The following is a 14,970-nucleotide window of genomic DNA, read 5'->3' on the forward strand; positions in this document are numbered from 1 at the left end:
CACTAATATTCAAAGCATAACTAAGGATTTCGAAAACAAAATCTTTTAATTCCCATTCGTTAGGAAATGGGGAAAAAATTTCGGTCATCTCAAATATACTGTTTATTAATATGTATTTGTACTTCTTTTTCTTTTTTCTCATTTGAAAAGTTAATATTTCGAATTTCGATATTTCTATAGTTTTCTAAATTCATTATAGATAATACAGTAAATATATTTTTGTCACACGTCGTTTTATACACTTTAACCTCTCGACACGTATTATAATTTTAAGTTCATCTTTGGTTAAGTCCATCTTATTTTGCGATATATAAATTAAGATCGTTTTAAATAACTATAAATACAATACTAATAAGATAACCTTAAGTTTATGCTTTTATCGAGTGAGAAACATTCATGAAACATATTAAAACGTCTTGGAAGAAGATCGTCTTCAACAAGTCACGTCTTGAGATTTTGCTCAATTTGCAAATTTTGCAAATTGCTTATTCTTCGCTTATGAATCTAGAAAGAGTTAAGGTAATCCTCAAAATAAAACTATGAGTACTCTGGGTCTTAGACAAAAATTTGATTAAAAAGTACGAGCCAATCACAGTTCGATTTTGATGAGAAACCGCACTAGTCAACATTAAGTAGCGCCCGACGACCAAGCAAAGGCCAGATGGTTGTTCTATATTTTCCTGTTTTTTAGTCCAGTTTTGATAAACGTTTACGCGAATTTTTTCAAGTATCATCTATTTCGATAACATGGCACCAACAATTCAAACTAATGGGAGTACATCTGAAAGAGACAAACGAACAACAAGACCAGCAGAAAAAAGGTAAGGAAATTCACCTCAAATATGTATATATTTTTCAAAGAACGTATTGTTGCCAGTTGCATTATTTTTTATTATAGATCTGAATTAATATGCAGAGTTAAATATTGTAATACGCTTCCTGATATTCCATTTGATCCTAAGTTTATCACATATCCATTTGAATCAACTCGGTATGTATTGATTATTAAGTTTTATGCATTTATAAAATAATCATCTGTGAAAAATATAATTGTACTATTTAATAGATTTATTCGATATAATCCCACATCATTGGAACGTAACTACAAATATGAAGTTTTGACAGAGCATGATCTAGGCGTTGAAATAGATCTTATAAATAAAGATACCTATGCTGGAGATGTTAATGGTCAGTTAGAACCTGCTGATGAAAAACTTCTTGAAGAAGATGTTCTTACACCACAAGATTCAAAAAGATCTAGACATCATGCCAGAAGTGTTTCTTGGCTTAGACGTACTGAATATATTTCAACAGAACAAACTAGATTTCAACCACAGACAGTTGATAAAGTTGAAGCTAAAGTTGGTTATAGTATTAAGAAGAATTTCAAGGTTAGAATACAAATACAGTAATTAGTTAACTTATATTTATATATTTATGATATTTTATGGTGATTTTCTGTTCAATTCACAGGAGGAGACATTATATATGGACAGAGAAAGTCAAATAAAAGCAATTGAAAAAACATTTGAGGACAATAAGAAATCAATTGATAAACATTATAGCAAACCAAATGTTGTACCTGTTGAAATTTTACCTGTATATCCTGATTTCAAGGTACCTACTAATGTAAAAATGAGTTTTGATAACTTTTGATGGAATTCAATATAATCATATATTTTTATTTCCACAGTTATGGAAATACCCTTGTGCTCAAGTAATATTTGATTCAGATCCTGCACCAACAGGACGTTCTGTCCCTGCTCAGATAGAAGAGATGTCTCAAGCAATGATTCGGTAAAGTTATATCTGTCCTAATTTATTTTAATTTAATTTACTTCTACTATTCATATTTTATAAATTAATAATAAATCTTTATAATATATAATTTCATTGGAATAGGGGTGTCATGGATGAGAGTGGTGAACAATTTGTAGCATATTTCTTACCTTTAGAAGAAACGTTAGAAAAGCGAAGGAGAGATTTTACCGCTGGCATTGACTATGCAGATGAAGAAGAATATGAATATAAGATGGCTAGAGAGTATAATTGGAATGTTAAAAGCAAAGCATCTAAAGGATATGAAGAAAATTATTTCCTCGTTATACGACAAGATGGGGTATATCAAAGATGAAAAATTTTAGCTAAATTATTAAAGTATTTATTTAATCACTTTATTCATGATTTTAGGTGTACTATAATGAATTGGAAACTCGTGTACGGCTTAGTAAACGCAGACAGAAAGCTGGCCAACAACCAAATAATACACGATTAATTGTGCGTCACCGACCATTAAATGCCAATGAATTTAAAATGCAAAGATACAGGGAAAAACAATTAGAACCTCCAGGAGAAGAAGACGAAGATGAAGAAGAGGAAGAAGAGGAAGAGGAAGAAGAAATGCAGCAAGAAACTGAAAAAACAGAAGAGAAAGGTTATAGATACTTTTAACTTTGATATATCTGTAATTTTTATCATATTCTCATTATTATTCTTTTCTTTCAGCTGACTCCGAAAATGAGAGTGGTTCGCGTGCATCATCCAGAGCATCTTCTCGTGTTTCCAGTAAAAGATCTCATACGCATTCTCCATCTCCCTCTAAATCTGGTTCAAGATCCAAGTCACGTTCACGTTCCCGCTCTACATCAAAGTCTTCATCTCGTTCTCGTTCTAGATCGCGATCGGAATCACGCTCCCCATCTAAATCACGTAGTAGATCAAAATCAAGATCCGAATCACCTCAATCGAGAAATTCTTCTCAGTCAAGGTCTCGATCCAAATCAAAATCAGCATCGAGATCTCGATCCAAATCAAAATCGGCATCGAGATCTCGATCCAAATCAAAATCAGCATCGAGATCTCGATCTGGTTCTCCTGTTAAATCACGATCAAGATCGCGATCAAGGTCAAAGTCCAGATCGAGATCACGATCTCATTCAAAATCAAGGTCAGCAAGTGGAAGTGGTAGTGTTTCTGGTAGTGGTAGTGCTGCAAGTGGTTCTGAAAGTGAATAAGTAAATGTTATGAAATATATAAACAGTGGTTCCTATGCCTGTATCAGTATTTTTATTTACACTTGTGAAGTCTCATTCAATGGTTTTCAGAATTCACTATTTACAGCAGTACATCAAAAAGTAAGTGTAAAAAGTTTTATAAAATGATTTTGTCGAAATATTTAACTTTCAACATATTTCCAAATACATTTAAAGTTGCAGATTTTGTACATTTTATTATAAATCATATGAAAAGTATTGATAATGTAGTTATACATTTTTGAAAGGACATTGTATCTAAAAAGTTCGAGAATTTGATTGTCATAAAAATCAATTTATTGTTTCTGTGTATGTAAGATATCATATAACTTTATTGCTTTTCATATTTTTATTTTTCTCAAAACCAGAATACATGATCACGTGATTCACGTCACTGTTGATAATGGCGAACAAAGGAAAAGAAGAAATGATAATCATAATATTCAACGCAAAATTTTAAACGCAAAAATTGTCAAATATTCAATGACAATATGTGTGTAAAGTAAAAAAATACGTAGAATGATTTATACATGCATGTCAATACTTCAAGGGGTCACTCTACATACTGATATGAGTAAAAAACGTTATATGAACATATGTTCTATATATCTTATAATTATTTTTAAAGTTATGGATGATTAAAGAAAATGTTTAACCTACAAGAAATTTTGGAGAACAGTTTTTCGAGATCTTTTGCTTCGATTAATAAAGAAAGATATGCAAACCAGAAATTCAAAATATTCGGAAATTGGGTGCAAGTATAGTATGTCATTCATAATACAAGCTTATTTTTATTTCATCTCATATTTCAGTTTTATGGGATAAAATCACATCTTGAAAAAAATTTTCTTTTTTATGAAATATCTTAAAAACGGTAAAAGATATATTACAAAAAATTTAAACAAAAGTTGCATCGTTTAATTATGTTTACTAAACTGCGTAAAAAAGATTGTTGAAAAATCCGTGATTTTTGAGTTACTCTTTTCCCATACTATCATTCCTTAACAAATTTTTTTTTAGTATAAGTTTTTACGTTTTAAAATACCTCTAAATATCTTCTTTTCAGAAATATCAATGACTTATGTGTTTACATTTTTTTTTTTTTTTTTTTTTTTTTTAATAAACTAGTTATTATCAAATTTGAAGTCCATTTCAGCAATTTTCTTTAATGAACTTTTTTCAGGATGCTTCATATACATCGCATAAAAACTAACATTCCATAAATACTATATTTTGATATAGCCCATCCACTCTTGACATAACAAAAATAATTATGATGAAGGAAAATGACTCGATAGAATTATCTGAATTCAAGACAAGTAAATGGTGGATTTCGAAATTATAGAATGTGATCTATGTTTCAAAATATTGATAGCTTGCAATATATATTCTCTTATATTTATTAATATTCCTTAAGAAAAACGAAAAAGACGATACAAGATTATAAAGTACAAGATGAGAATAAAATGTATGTAGTTATATTATAAAATATCATAGGAATTCACTCTAATATCTCATGTAAATATACAGTTTTTCCATAATACAATATTCTTATTTTATTAAAATTATAGACAAATTTATAGATCTTCTGACACAATATTTTTAAAAAATTTTGAAAAAATAAATAACTATATTATTGGTATACTAATACTGCATTATCAATAAAAATACATAAATTATATTTCAATACAAAAAGATTTTAAAAAATTTTCCATGAACCATTTTACAACTTCAACTTTTCTTACAATATTGGAAGAGTTTTTGTACTAAAAACAAGCTGATTAGATATATATATTAGATATATATATATCTAATCATATAATCATATATATATATATCTAATCATATAATCATATATATATATAGTATTTATTTGTATCATATTAATGATAAAGTGATCTTTTTTTGGTATCTTGCTCATCAAAATATATGCAATATTCATCTATCATATGAAATATTCTTTCTTTCGACAGATTATTTTTAGAAGTAGGGTTTATGACCACTTTGCTACTGTTTCATTTGTATTTATTATTACTTTTATCATAATAATATAAATATTAATCAGTAAAAAATATATGCAAATGTCTAGATAGTACACATGACTTTTATGAATGTTCAATGAACATTCTTTTACAATATTAAGAACATTTGTAATACATAAGAATATTCATAGAATATTGTGTACCATCTGGGTATACCCAAAATTATTAGAATAAATGAATGTATTATGATACTAATGTAAAGAGATAAAAATGTCATACAAGAATTATTGAACTAAAACGTTTTTCGTAGCAGATAAGAAGTATATAAATATATTTAAAAGAAACTAATATATTTAAATATATGTAAGGAAACTATATTTAAAACTTACTAGTTTGTTTAATTTTTCTATTTTCCATATACTAAGGTTTATAGACAATACTTTTTTTATCATCTATATATAATGTATATACGTTGCAATAATTAAAATTAGTAGCATTTATATAAATAGTAAAGAACTTATCTGTCTATTAATACATCATTCTAATAACTTTCATTGATAATTCTAAATTTTTGAACGGTTCGATTAATCTACTCCCTGCTGTGTTGAATGCAGCTAAAATACGTACGAGATTTTGTAATTACAATTTATATTTTTTTTTTTTTTTCGAAATAATAGTTCAATAATATCTTTATAAAGATCAAAAATTTAAACATAACGATGAGTGAAAAGAATATGGAAATATCTATAAACGATGTTGGTGTGTCAAATGAATTTTCAATAAAAATACGAATTGATTCATTGATCAAAGAGGTTAAATTTAATTTACATCAAGACAAAAAATTTGAAAAAATTATACATATATCTTAACATATATCTTTCCAGTTTTTCGATGAAAATATTATTGACAAGAAATCTCGAGAGCAATTATATTCTTGGAGATCTCAAGATACTAAACTATCTGTTAGTAATTGGTCAAAAAATGCAACCTATAATGATTTGCAAAAAAAAATAAAATTTTTGAAACAATCAATCTTACAATATATTAAAACTGGTCAAATTTACAAACAAAAATTAAAAAATTTAGAACTATTAAGAACGCAGAAAGAACAAAAGGATTGGTATATATTTTCTAAAATTTGTATAATTATATATCAAATATAAAGATTCAATTTTCTTTTCAGGGACGATATTACATGTATAATTGCATTATATGATAAAAACTTTTCCTTTGGACAATTGAGATACGTAAGTTTTATTTTAAGCAATTCAATATGCGTGTAAATACTGTATAAATGGTATTATATAAATATATAATACATTATATAAAGCAGTGATGAGCAACTCATGGCCCGCGTGTTATCCAACTTACCTGCTGTCGGCAGAAACATTATGCATGAGCTAAAATGAAAAATTTTAATAAAAAGTACATCATCTTGATAATGAATCACTAAAAAATTGTATCTGAGTCTCAGTTTCAAACATATCTCCAAATATTGCGAACTTTATTAATGAAAAATAGAACCAAGTAAATCTATATTGAAAATAACAAATATTATTCCATAAATTAAAAATTTTTTGATTTAATATTACGTATTTAATATTAAGTATTTAATATTACGTTCGTTGCGGCCCCAATGGAATAGGAGATTTTCAATTTTCGCCCTTTATAGAACGAAGGTTACTCATTACTGATATAAAGTATTGTGCTTATATATTGGCAATATAATTTATTCAATTATATCATTTATTTAATATAGTCCACTCAGAATCTAACAAAAGATATCAAGGATTGTTGCCAAAAGTATACAACATTATCTAAGGAAGTTAGAAATATGAAAGATGAATTGAATGAATTTACAATGCAGTACAATATGGATTGGATAAATTCTAATTCCAATTTCATGAATTTATCTAATGTAATTAATAATATAAAGTATGTAATATGTATTGATATTATAGAAAATATTGTCAATATAATAATGTTTTGTTTTTCATACGTTATATCTTATTATAGAAATAGAAATATTGCTTCATTAAGTGCTATTAGGTCAGCAGAGGATACATTACAAGAATTACGAAATAAATTAAAACAAACTGAGATAGTCTTGCAAGATCGCAAAAAGATAAAAGAGAATGAATTTTTTCGAAATATTTCTTAGGAAAGGTATGTATCATCATTTGTAAGAAATAAACATTGCTTACACTTGTATATTATGTCTGTTTTTTTTGCAATTTTTACAGGTGGAATATATATATTTACACAAACTTACCTCCTGTCGGTAAATAGAAAACCTATTAATAATTTTTGATGATGCTAACAATTATCGATATATTATTTTAATGTTATCTGCCGACAATAATTTATTACAAAAAATATAATTTATTATAAGAATTGATATTAAATATAAGTAAATAATCCAGATATTTATATTAGATTAGATAATAAAGAAAGAAAATTATATAATAATAGGATAATTTGTTAAAAAGTAATATATTAAATATTGCTTTAATTATTAACATTCTTAATATTTTTTACTTTGTTTTCTAGAATATAAATGAGAAATAGAGTACTTTTGAAAAGGATATTTTTTTTTACAATGCAATGTATTACATTATATTTATATAATAATTTTGTATTTGAGTATAATAAATATATTGTACAACTTAAGTTATTAAAAAGTTAGAAATAACAAGTTGTTTTCTGTTAATTTTATTATATCAACCAAGTATTTGAATCTTTTGTGTCATTCTTCATTCGCATCCTTCATAAACTGGCCGCAAAAATAACTTAATTTGATAGACCCGCAGAAGTACAAAAATTAAAATTTAGACTTTACTACAATAATTACATTGTAAGAATTGTTAATTTATAAAGAAACGTAAGTATTATACTAGATAGGAAAATAAGTAAAAAAATTAAATTTATATTTATATAATAATATTTATAAATATTAATAATTTAGAAGACCAATATAATTTATAATTAATAAAATTTAATTTTTTATTAATAGAAAATTTGTTCATTTATAAAATAAAATAAATTACATATCATTAAACGAGAACGCTTCTCATCCTCTGATCCTATAATCTCAATTATTTTTGCATTTTCTGTAATACAAATAATACAAATAATTTAATAGCTATTAATAAAAAATTCGTATATTTCTTTTAGCAGAAACCTTTCACAGAAATATTTCAAATAATTTACCAATTATTGCATCCTGTTTTTCTACAAGTACATTCCACATCCATTCCTTATGATAAAGTACAGCTCGATTGATCATTTGTATTATATTTTCATTTATAGAAGAATGTAGAAGAAGAGTTGGTAAAGTTGATACAAAATCCTTAAATATATGTTCACTATAATAGAACAATTATTTTTAGAATTTGTTTCTTTTTTTATAGACTTAACAAAAACATTTACATATAAATATGTAAAATATTACAAAGTGTATAAAAATAAGCATAAGGTATGTTTTAAAAAATACTCTTACCTTTGTAATTCAGTTAATGTATGGTCTAACATAATATCACTAATTATATCATATAATTGTACTTGTAATTCTTGTTTTGATTGGTGAAAACTTGCACTTATTATCGCTTTTAATATAGGTTCTATTGTTATACGATTGACATACCATACTTGACTTGCTTTGAAAAACAAGGTTCTGAGAAGCTTATTTAATTGTGGCAATGCAAAATTATCCATATCGGACCAATCATTAATTATTTCTGTAATGAAACAAATTTAAGTAACAGTAACTGATAGATTATAAAAATGGCATATAGATAAATATATTTTTAATACCGTTTAGGTAATCCATAACATATTGACAGTATGCCTTGTCCAACTTATTAGCGTTATTATGATTTATATTCATAGATGTAAACCAAGTATAAATTTGACAAATGCCCAAATTTTGCTCCAAACATTTCTCAGTCATTTCTAGATCAGAAAAATCTTCTTGCCTTTTTCTACATTTCTCAACAGTTTTTGTTTTAGTATACGGAAATTTAGAAAACAAGTTCTTAATGTAAACACTTTGAAAAGAATTTGTAAACCACACTTTGGTATTTATATGATCATTATAATCTAATATATCAATATATTCAGTTATTAATTGTATAATTATTACAATATGTTTTAATAAAATAGATGCTTCACTAGAAATAACAGTCTCAGAAATTTTACTAATTCTTTCTTCTGGACATACTTCAATCCAACTATCAAATATTAAAGGCATTAATACACTTATATATTTAATGAGTTCAGTTGCATCTAAATTTTTCTCATTGGTATTATCTTTTAAGTTAACAATACTTTCAAAATTTATTTTATAATCTTGAACATCAACTTGTCTGTAGAATGGAACATATTTACTTTCTTTATCTATGCATATCACTTTTACAGCAGATGTGTAATGTTGTGTTTTTTCAATTTTTTTATAATTTATAATAGATCCTAACATGTTTCCAAGGCGTTCTAAAACTTTAATTCTCCATTTTACACTAGTATTCTTAGAATCTAGTGTTGTTGTTAATTGTCTTCCTGGTTTTGCTTCAGTATGCATTTTAGAAATCATGTCCAAGAAGTTTGGCAATATTTTATGACTGTGTTTTGCAATTACACTATTACAATTTTGTATCAATATATCCAAAAATAATAAAGAATCTTCTTTAATATTTGGATCTATATGTGTCATTGCACATCTTAAATATGTAATTAAAATATCACAGAAAGGAGTCAATTGTTCATTAGAAATAGGATTCAAAATACAATTTAATACTTTTAAAGAATCTCTTCTTATATCCTTTTCTTTATCCAAAGATAAAGCAGAAATTCCTTGTAGCAATGGATTCAATTGAGAACTAAAAGTTTGTAAAGGATGTTGTAATAAAATGTCCTTGAGTTCTTTAATTGCTTCTTGACGAACTGTAGAATTATGATGTTGAAGTCGAGCTAATAAATCCTATAAATCGAAAAAAATACTAAGATAATATTAAAATGAAGTAATACTAAAGAAAAATTTTAGGATAAATACTATATAAATCAAAATTATTATATTCATACCTTAATATTAAGTTTTCGCTTACTAAGAATTTCAGTTTCATTATATTGTCTAAACTGATCACGTATCATGATTTTTTTAACTTTAATCGATGTATCTGTTACATTTAATCCTTTTGGTAATAGTTTACTTTTCTTTGCTTTTAATTTCACTTTGGCCTTCTCAGATTTTAGATGTTTTAAATGTTTATGACCTTTTGCCATTTTTATAGTTTATATCAAAATATACTTTGTAATATAAAATATAGTTATATAGTTATTTAAATAATTGTATATATTTTATTTTATATATTTCATATATAATATCATATATAATTGAAATATCTACCTACAATAACATATTTATATATAAATAATAAAAATGTGAGGTTATATATCACGTGTCACCGATGATACTACGAAATTTATGAAGAATCAATATCAATATTATCAATAATATCAATAATAATATCAATATTATCTATATAAAGATTCAATCGTTACCTAAGAATTCTTGTTATTATAATTTTAGTCTTACATTAAATATTACAAATTGAAATATAAACTGTGGTCCAATCGAATTAAAACACGTGACTGTAACATACAGTAAAATATTATAGAAATATAGTTACATTGTTCATACAAATATATATTAAGATAGCTATTATATCATCTTTTGCTCGAAGCTTGTGTGACTTTATATGTGCGGCATATATGGACAAAAAATGAACTACAAAACAAGTGGGGAAACACTGTTCCCACCATACGTTTATCGTATCGATATATAAGCTTGTGTTGGTTATTCTCCTCTCACACGTACATAATAAATGGTTTCACGTGGGTTAAAATAGTTTAGTAAACTGTGAACTTATACTTTTTAATTTTTTCATATATATGTCTTTTTTTATGGTAATTTGTGCATAAACTATTTTAGAAAAAATACCATTTTTTAACGTAATTAAAAAAAAAAATAAAGCTTTTTGAAAAATCCATAAAAGTAAGGTTCTTACTTTTATGGATTTTTATTAAACTTTCGTCTTTAAAATGAGACCTTGCTCATCAAAATTGATCAAGAATAACGTTCTCCGCCTGTTTTCACTGATGGCGTAAACTATTATAAAACCAGGGTTGATGAACAGCCTTAAGTATATATAGAAAACGATGATGAGTTTCAAAAATATAAAAATCAATATATTTTAATTTGTGGAATTGAGTTAATTAATAATAATATTAAGAAATTGATTACAGTCTTCTAGTAAATAAAGCTTAGAATTATTTCAAAGGTATAGAGTTATATTTATATTTGTCAACAGATTAATCTATTTTATTTTATATTATTATGTTTCATACTAATATATTTATTATAAACATGTTATATATGGTAGTAAGATTTATATAAACAATTTGAAAAATATAAATATTATGAATAGATGCATTAGTAAATGCATAATGTAAATAATAACATTAAAAAAAATGTTCAAGAGGATATGTAAATATAATCAACAAAGGAAATATTATTACTCTTTTTTTATTAAAATCAAATGTCTATTTACATTAAAGAGCATATTATTATATCACTTTATTTTACAGATTCTCAGAACATTTTTCTACAGTAACATTATTAAAACTTCTCAACAACTCTATTCTTTAAGATAAAAAAGATCAAGTTTTTAATTTAATTTAATTTTAAAATAGAAAAAGAAAGTGAAAAATTATCAATTCTAATCTGAACAAATATTCTTTTTCCCCAATTCATGATAAAGGGAGAACGTCACATCTCAAAGGATACACACTCCATGAAAAAGTTTAAATAATTATAAATGCATATGAAACAAGGAGATTCTATCCTGATTTAATAAATAAATCAAAAAATAAAGAAACATTTACGAATAAATCTCCGAAAAAAAGTTACTCGTGGTCACTCCATACTTTTCTACTAATTAATTACAACCGATCACTTGTGCCAATTCGGAACATTCCTCCCCGACATAATTGAGTGATCGAAGGAACTTAAAAATTCATTTACTAATGAAGAAGTTTTGCAATGGCTAAAATATTCGTCCGCAATTTAGATTGAAATTAAGAGTATATGATTGAAAATAAGGTAGATCGATATCAAAATTGGTTGAGCTCCTCTTCAATGATACATTGATTTTAATACGTGGTAGGTATTTATTAAGGGACGATCATTAAATGTACTTTTCGAAACTTTACTTTCTTTTATAAATATAGTTTGTGCGATTTTTAAAAAAGAAAGAAGCTTTACGAATGAGCACAGACTTTAACGATTGCATTATATGCAGTCAATGCAAGTACAATTGCTATTTAAATTGCGAAATGCGAACGAACAAACTTCTACTTCATGTTTTTTTGGTTTTTATTTTAGCGGTATAATACTCGATTCCTTATTTACGATTATAATGAAATTCTGAAACAGAAATATAGAAACAAAATAATTAGTATTATTTTTATGATAAAAAATTGTAAAAATTATTAAAGAAATGTTGGATATAAAATTACATTTATTTTAAGTTTTCATAGTTGTTAGTCGACGACTATTTTATCCTAAGATATTAAAGAACCGACTGATATTGATTCTACTTCGAGATTTTAAAAATAATTTTTTAAATATTAATCAGTTATGAAAATAAAATAAATGAAATTATAAATTGTCTAAGCTTAAATAATAAAATAAAACTGTTTCAATAACAGTCAAAGTCAGTCAAATTATTTTATATTTAACACGTATTACGAGCTATATAATGTTTAAAAAAATATACTGTTGTTTAAATATTAGTTTTTGTATTCCGTGTACATCATTTAAATAATTATGAAATAACCGAAAGTATTAACTGTTCAATTTTAGACGTTTGGAATGCTTCGATGTTTATTTGTCGAAATAGAAAAGAGAACTGGATTGATAAATATCAAATTTGAATTGTCAATGGTGATGGAGATTATAACGGAATGAACTAAGGAAGCTTGTTATACGGTCAAAAATTTCTTGCTTGTTATTTAAGCGATAACTTTACGTCAGTTACTACTAATTCTTTTATGTTCGTCGCATCTTATCTGTCGAATAATAGTTTCATTTACGTTATTGCCTTTGTTATTGTATATTTTTCTTATCTCTCTTTCTCGATCTCTTCTTATTCTTCTCTCTATCTTTCTACATTTTTACTAAAAGAACAGAATGTGTCATCATTATTTTACTATAGTGCTTTTTTTTTCTATTTCTTTTACTTTTTACAGGTATACTTATTTTTGCTTCTTTTACTTCTTTTGGTTACATCACAGGTCAATGTTGAATCTATTGAAACATTATGAAAGAATGATACCTGACAATGAAATGTGGACACAGAATGATAAACTATTCTTTATTCTTTTTTTTTCTTTTTTCAATTTACAAGCATACGAAAGTCTTTCATTTGTATGTCTTTCATAAGTATTTCTTATCGAAATATGTTAGTTATATTAATGCAAGAAAAGAAGAGAGAAATTTTTAAACATTCATTAATATCTCTTCATTTTTTGTTTTCTTCTAATATTTAAAATTAAACACCACATTTTTAATTGCGAAGTAAACAAACTGTTAATTATAATATTTAATTAATAATAATATTTTAAACGGATTATTTACCGATCTGTAGTAATGAATAGATTAATTAGTGTATTAATAGGAATAATAATTGAATAATTAATGTACATGACAGGTTTCAGAAGAGATCAATTGATGATATAGCGTAAATGTAATTATTTAATTAAATAATAATTATGATAAGATTTATAAATAAACGATCTGTTCATCTCACCAGAAATAAAAAAATAAAGAGAATTAAGAAAGAGGGAAATCTCTCTTACACGATTTGAAGATTATTTTTTTTTTTTGCTTTTTTCTTTATTAAAAACAGGAAAATCAATGAATACGATACTTTCGGAGAAATAAAGATTCTTTCTGAAAATAAAGCATATGTTCTATCGTTAAAAATGTAAAAAATGTAAAAAAATAGAAAGAAATTTAGAAAGGGAGAGAGAAAGAGAGAGAGAGGGAGAGAGAGAGAGAGAGAGAGAGAGAGAGAGAGAGAGAGAGAGAGAGAAAGAGAGAAAGAGAGAAAAAGAGAGAGAGAGAAAGAGAGAAAGAGAGAAAAAGAGAGAGAGAGAGAGAGAGAGAGAGAGAGAGAAAGAGAGAAAGAGAGAAAAAGAGAGAGAGAGAGAGAGAGAGAGAAAGAAAAGAAAAATAAATAATAATAAAGGCAATAATGAAAATAGAACTGTGCTCCATTGATAAGATGCGTAGAATCATAAAAAATACTCGACGAAAAGTCATAGCTACTGAATTTATGTGAAAAAGAAAAGAACTTTGACTACGTGGGATACTTTTTAACTCTTCATCGTTATTACCATTACCATTATTAACGACACCAATCCTGACATCACAGGAACGCTCATCTTAATCGTCCAACTTTTACGTGATTTTTGTTATTTCTTCTATTTTTCTGTTCGAATATAAATTAAATTAATGATGAAAAGTGAGAAAAATGAGAATAATGAATTATTATTCTTAAGATTATTTATGTATTGTTACGACTCAGACGGTACGGCCTTCAAAATTTCACGAGGAACTCTTAGCTTACGGGATTTGTAGCTATTTCGGTTTTTTCCTGTTATTTGCAGTTATGGCACGGGACTGCAGAATGTTGATCGGGTAGAATATACCAAAGTGTTACTTTAGTCCAATTGAATTATTTCTGATTTCTTCAACCGTTTGGGAATAGATGCATCCCAATACAAATGAAGTAAATTCTTCCATGATTTCCAAATAACAGAGATTATTCCAAATAATAGAGATCATTCCAAATAATGTGGACCAGTTGATGGGAGAGTGGATGGTGGTATATACCTTT

General features: G+C 25.9%; 3 protein-coding genes across 9 annotated transcripts; 2 read left to right on the forward strand and 1 right to left on the reverse strand.

Annotated features, from left to right (window-relative positions):
- Positions 1-387: 387 nt before the first annotated feature.
- On the forward strand, positions 388-4,495 carry LOC118445717 (RNA polymerase II-associated factor 1 homolog). Of its 4 annotated transcripts, none has more exons than XR_014982426.1 (10): positions 388-821; positions 899-991; positions 1,067-1,391; positions 1,474-1,617; positions 1,694-1,797; positions 1,903-2,119; positions 2,191-2,434; positions 2,506-3,134; positions 3,401-3,795; positions 4,216-4,495. XR_014982426.1 is itself a non-coding variant. In XM_085658800.1 (8 exons), the coding sequence occupies exons 1-8, from the start codon at positions 748-750 to the stop codon at positions 3,012-3,014; spliced, it is 1,710 nt and encodes a 569-aa protein (XP_085514926.1). In that variant the 5' UTR covers positions 388-747; the 3' UTR covers positions 3,015-4,034. The 4 variants fall into 4 exon arrangements, 1 of the variants encoding a protein (XP_085514926.1); XR_014982427.1 differs by lacking the exon at positions 4,216-4,495 and having other exon boundaries at positions 2,506-2,767; positions 2,828-3,134; positions 3,401-4,030; XR_014982425.1 differs by lacking the exon at positions 4,216-4,495 and having other exon boundaries at positions 3,401-4,030.
- A 432-nt stretch (positions 4,496-4,927) lies between these two features.
- Positions 4,928-7,431, forward strand: LOC118445718 (uncharacterized). Its single transcript, XM_035875508.2, has 6 exons — positions 4,928-5,826; positions 5,899-6,134; positions 6,198-6,261; positions 6,774-6,949; positions 7,031-7,180; positions 7,258-7,431. Exons 1-5 carry the CDS (start codon positions 5,734-5,736, stop codon positions 7,173-7,175), a joined length of 714 nt encoding a protein of 237 aa, XP_035731401.1. The 5' UTR covers positions 4,928-5,733; the 3' UTR covers positions 7,176-7,180; positions 7,258-7,431.
- A 541-nt stretch (positions 7,432-7,972) lies between these two features.
- LOC118445734 (testis-expressed protein 10 homolog) lies at positions 7,973-10,793 on the reverse strand. Of its 4 annotated transcripts, XM_035875532.2 has the most exons (7): positions 10,571-10,793; positions 10,416-10,482; positions 10,091-10,315; positions 8,828-9,989; positions 8,514-8,751; positions 8,225-8,379; positions 7,973-8,124 (listed from the first exon to the last, which is right to left on the reverse strand). In XM_035875532.2, exons 3-7 carry the CDS (start codon positions 10,289-10,291, stop codon positions 8,021-8,023), a joined length of 1,860 nt encoding a protein of 619 aa, XP_035731425.2. In that variant the 5' UTR covers positions 10,292-10,315; positions 10,416-10,482; positions 10,571-10,793; the 3' UTR covers positions 7,973-8,020. The 4 variants fall into 4 exon arrangements, with proteins under 4 accessions (XP_035731425.2, XP_085511767.1, XP_085511773.1 ...); XM_085655641.1 differs by lacking the exon at positions 10,416-10,482 and having other exon boundaries at positions 10,091-10,415; XM_085655647.1 differs by having other exon boundaries at positions 10,420-10,793.
- Positions 10,794-14,970: the final 4,177 nt, after the last annotated feature.

This window comes from Vespa mandarinia, chromosome 1 (assembly GCF_050613455.1).
Source record: "Vespa mandarinia isolate Hongniang chromosome 1, ASM5061345v1, whole genome shotgun sequence".
In the NCBI taxonomy this organism is placed as follows: Eukaryota; Metazoa; Arthropoda; class Insecta; order Hymenoptera; family Vespidae; genus Vespa; species Vespa mandarinia.

Excerpts from the sequence above, each read along its gene's own strand:
- LOC118445717 (XM_085658800.1), top strand. The coding sequence starts at position 748 with ATGGCACCAACAATTCAAACTAATGGGAGTACATCTGAAAGAGACAAA. Across the intron at positions 1,392-1,473 it reads GTATTAAGAAGAATTTCAAG|GAGGAGACATTATATATGGA; the intron begins GTTAGAATACAA and ends TTCAATTCACAG. Across the intron at positions 2,120-2,190 it reads TCGTTATACGACAAGATGGG|GTGTACTATAATGAATTGGA; the intron begins GTATATCAAAGA and ends TCATGATTTTAG.
- LOC118445718 (XM_035875508.2), top strand. The coding sequence starts at position 5,734 with ATGAGTGAAAAGAATATGGAAATATCTATAAACGATGTTGGTGTGTCA. Across the intron at positions 5,827-5,898 it reads TTGATTCATTGATCAAAGAG|TTTTTCGATGAAAATATTAT; the intron begins GTTAAATTTAAT and ends ATATCTTTCCAG. Across the intron at positions 6,262-6,773 it reads CCTTTGGACAATTGAGATAC|TCCACTCAGAATCTAACAAA; the intron begins GTAAGTTTTATT and ends TATTTAATATAG.
- LOC118445734 (XM_085655641.1), bottom strand. The coding sequence starts at position 10,291 with ATGGCAAAAGGTCATAAACATTTAAAACATCTAAAATCTGAGAAGGCC. Across the intron at positions 8,752-8,827 it reads TGTTATGGATTACCTAAACG|AAATAATTAATGATTGGTCC; the intron begins GTATTAAAAATA and ends GTTTCATTACAG. Across the intron at positions 8,380-8,513 it reads ACATTAACTGAATTACAAAG|TGAACATATATTTAAGGATT; the intron begins GTAAGAGTATTT and ends GTTCTATTATAG.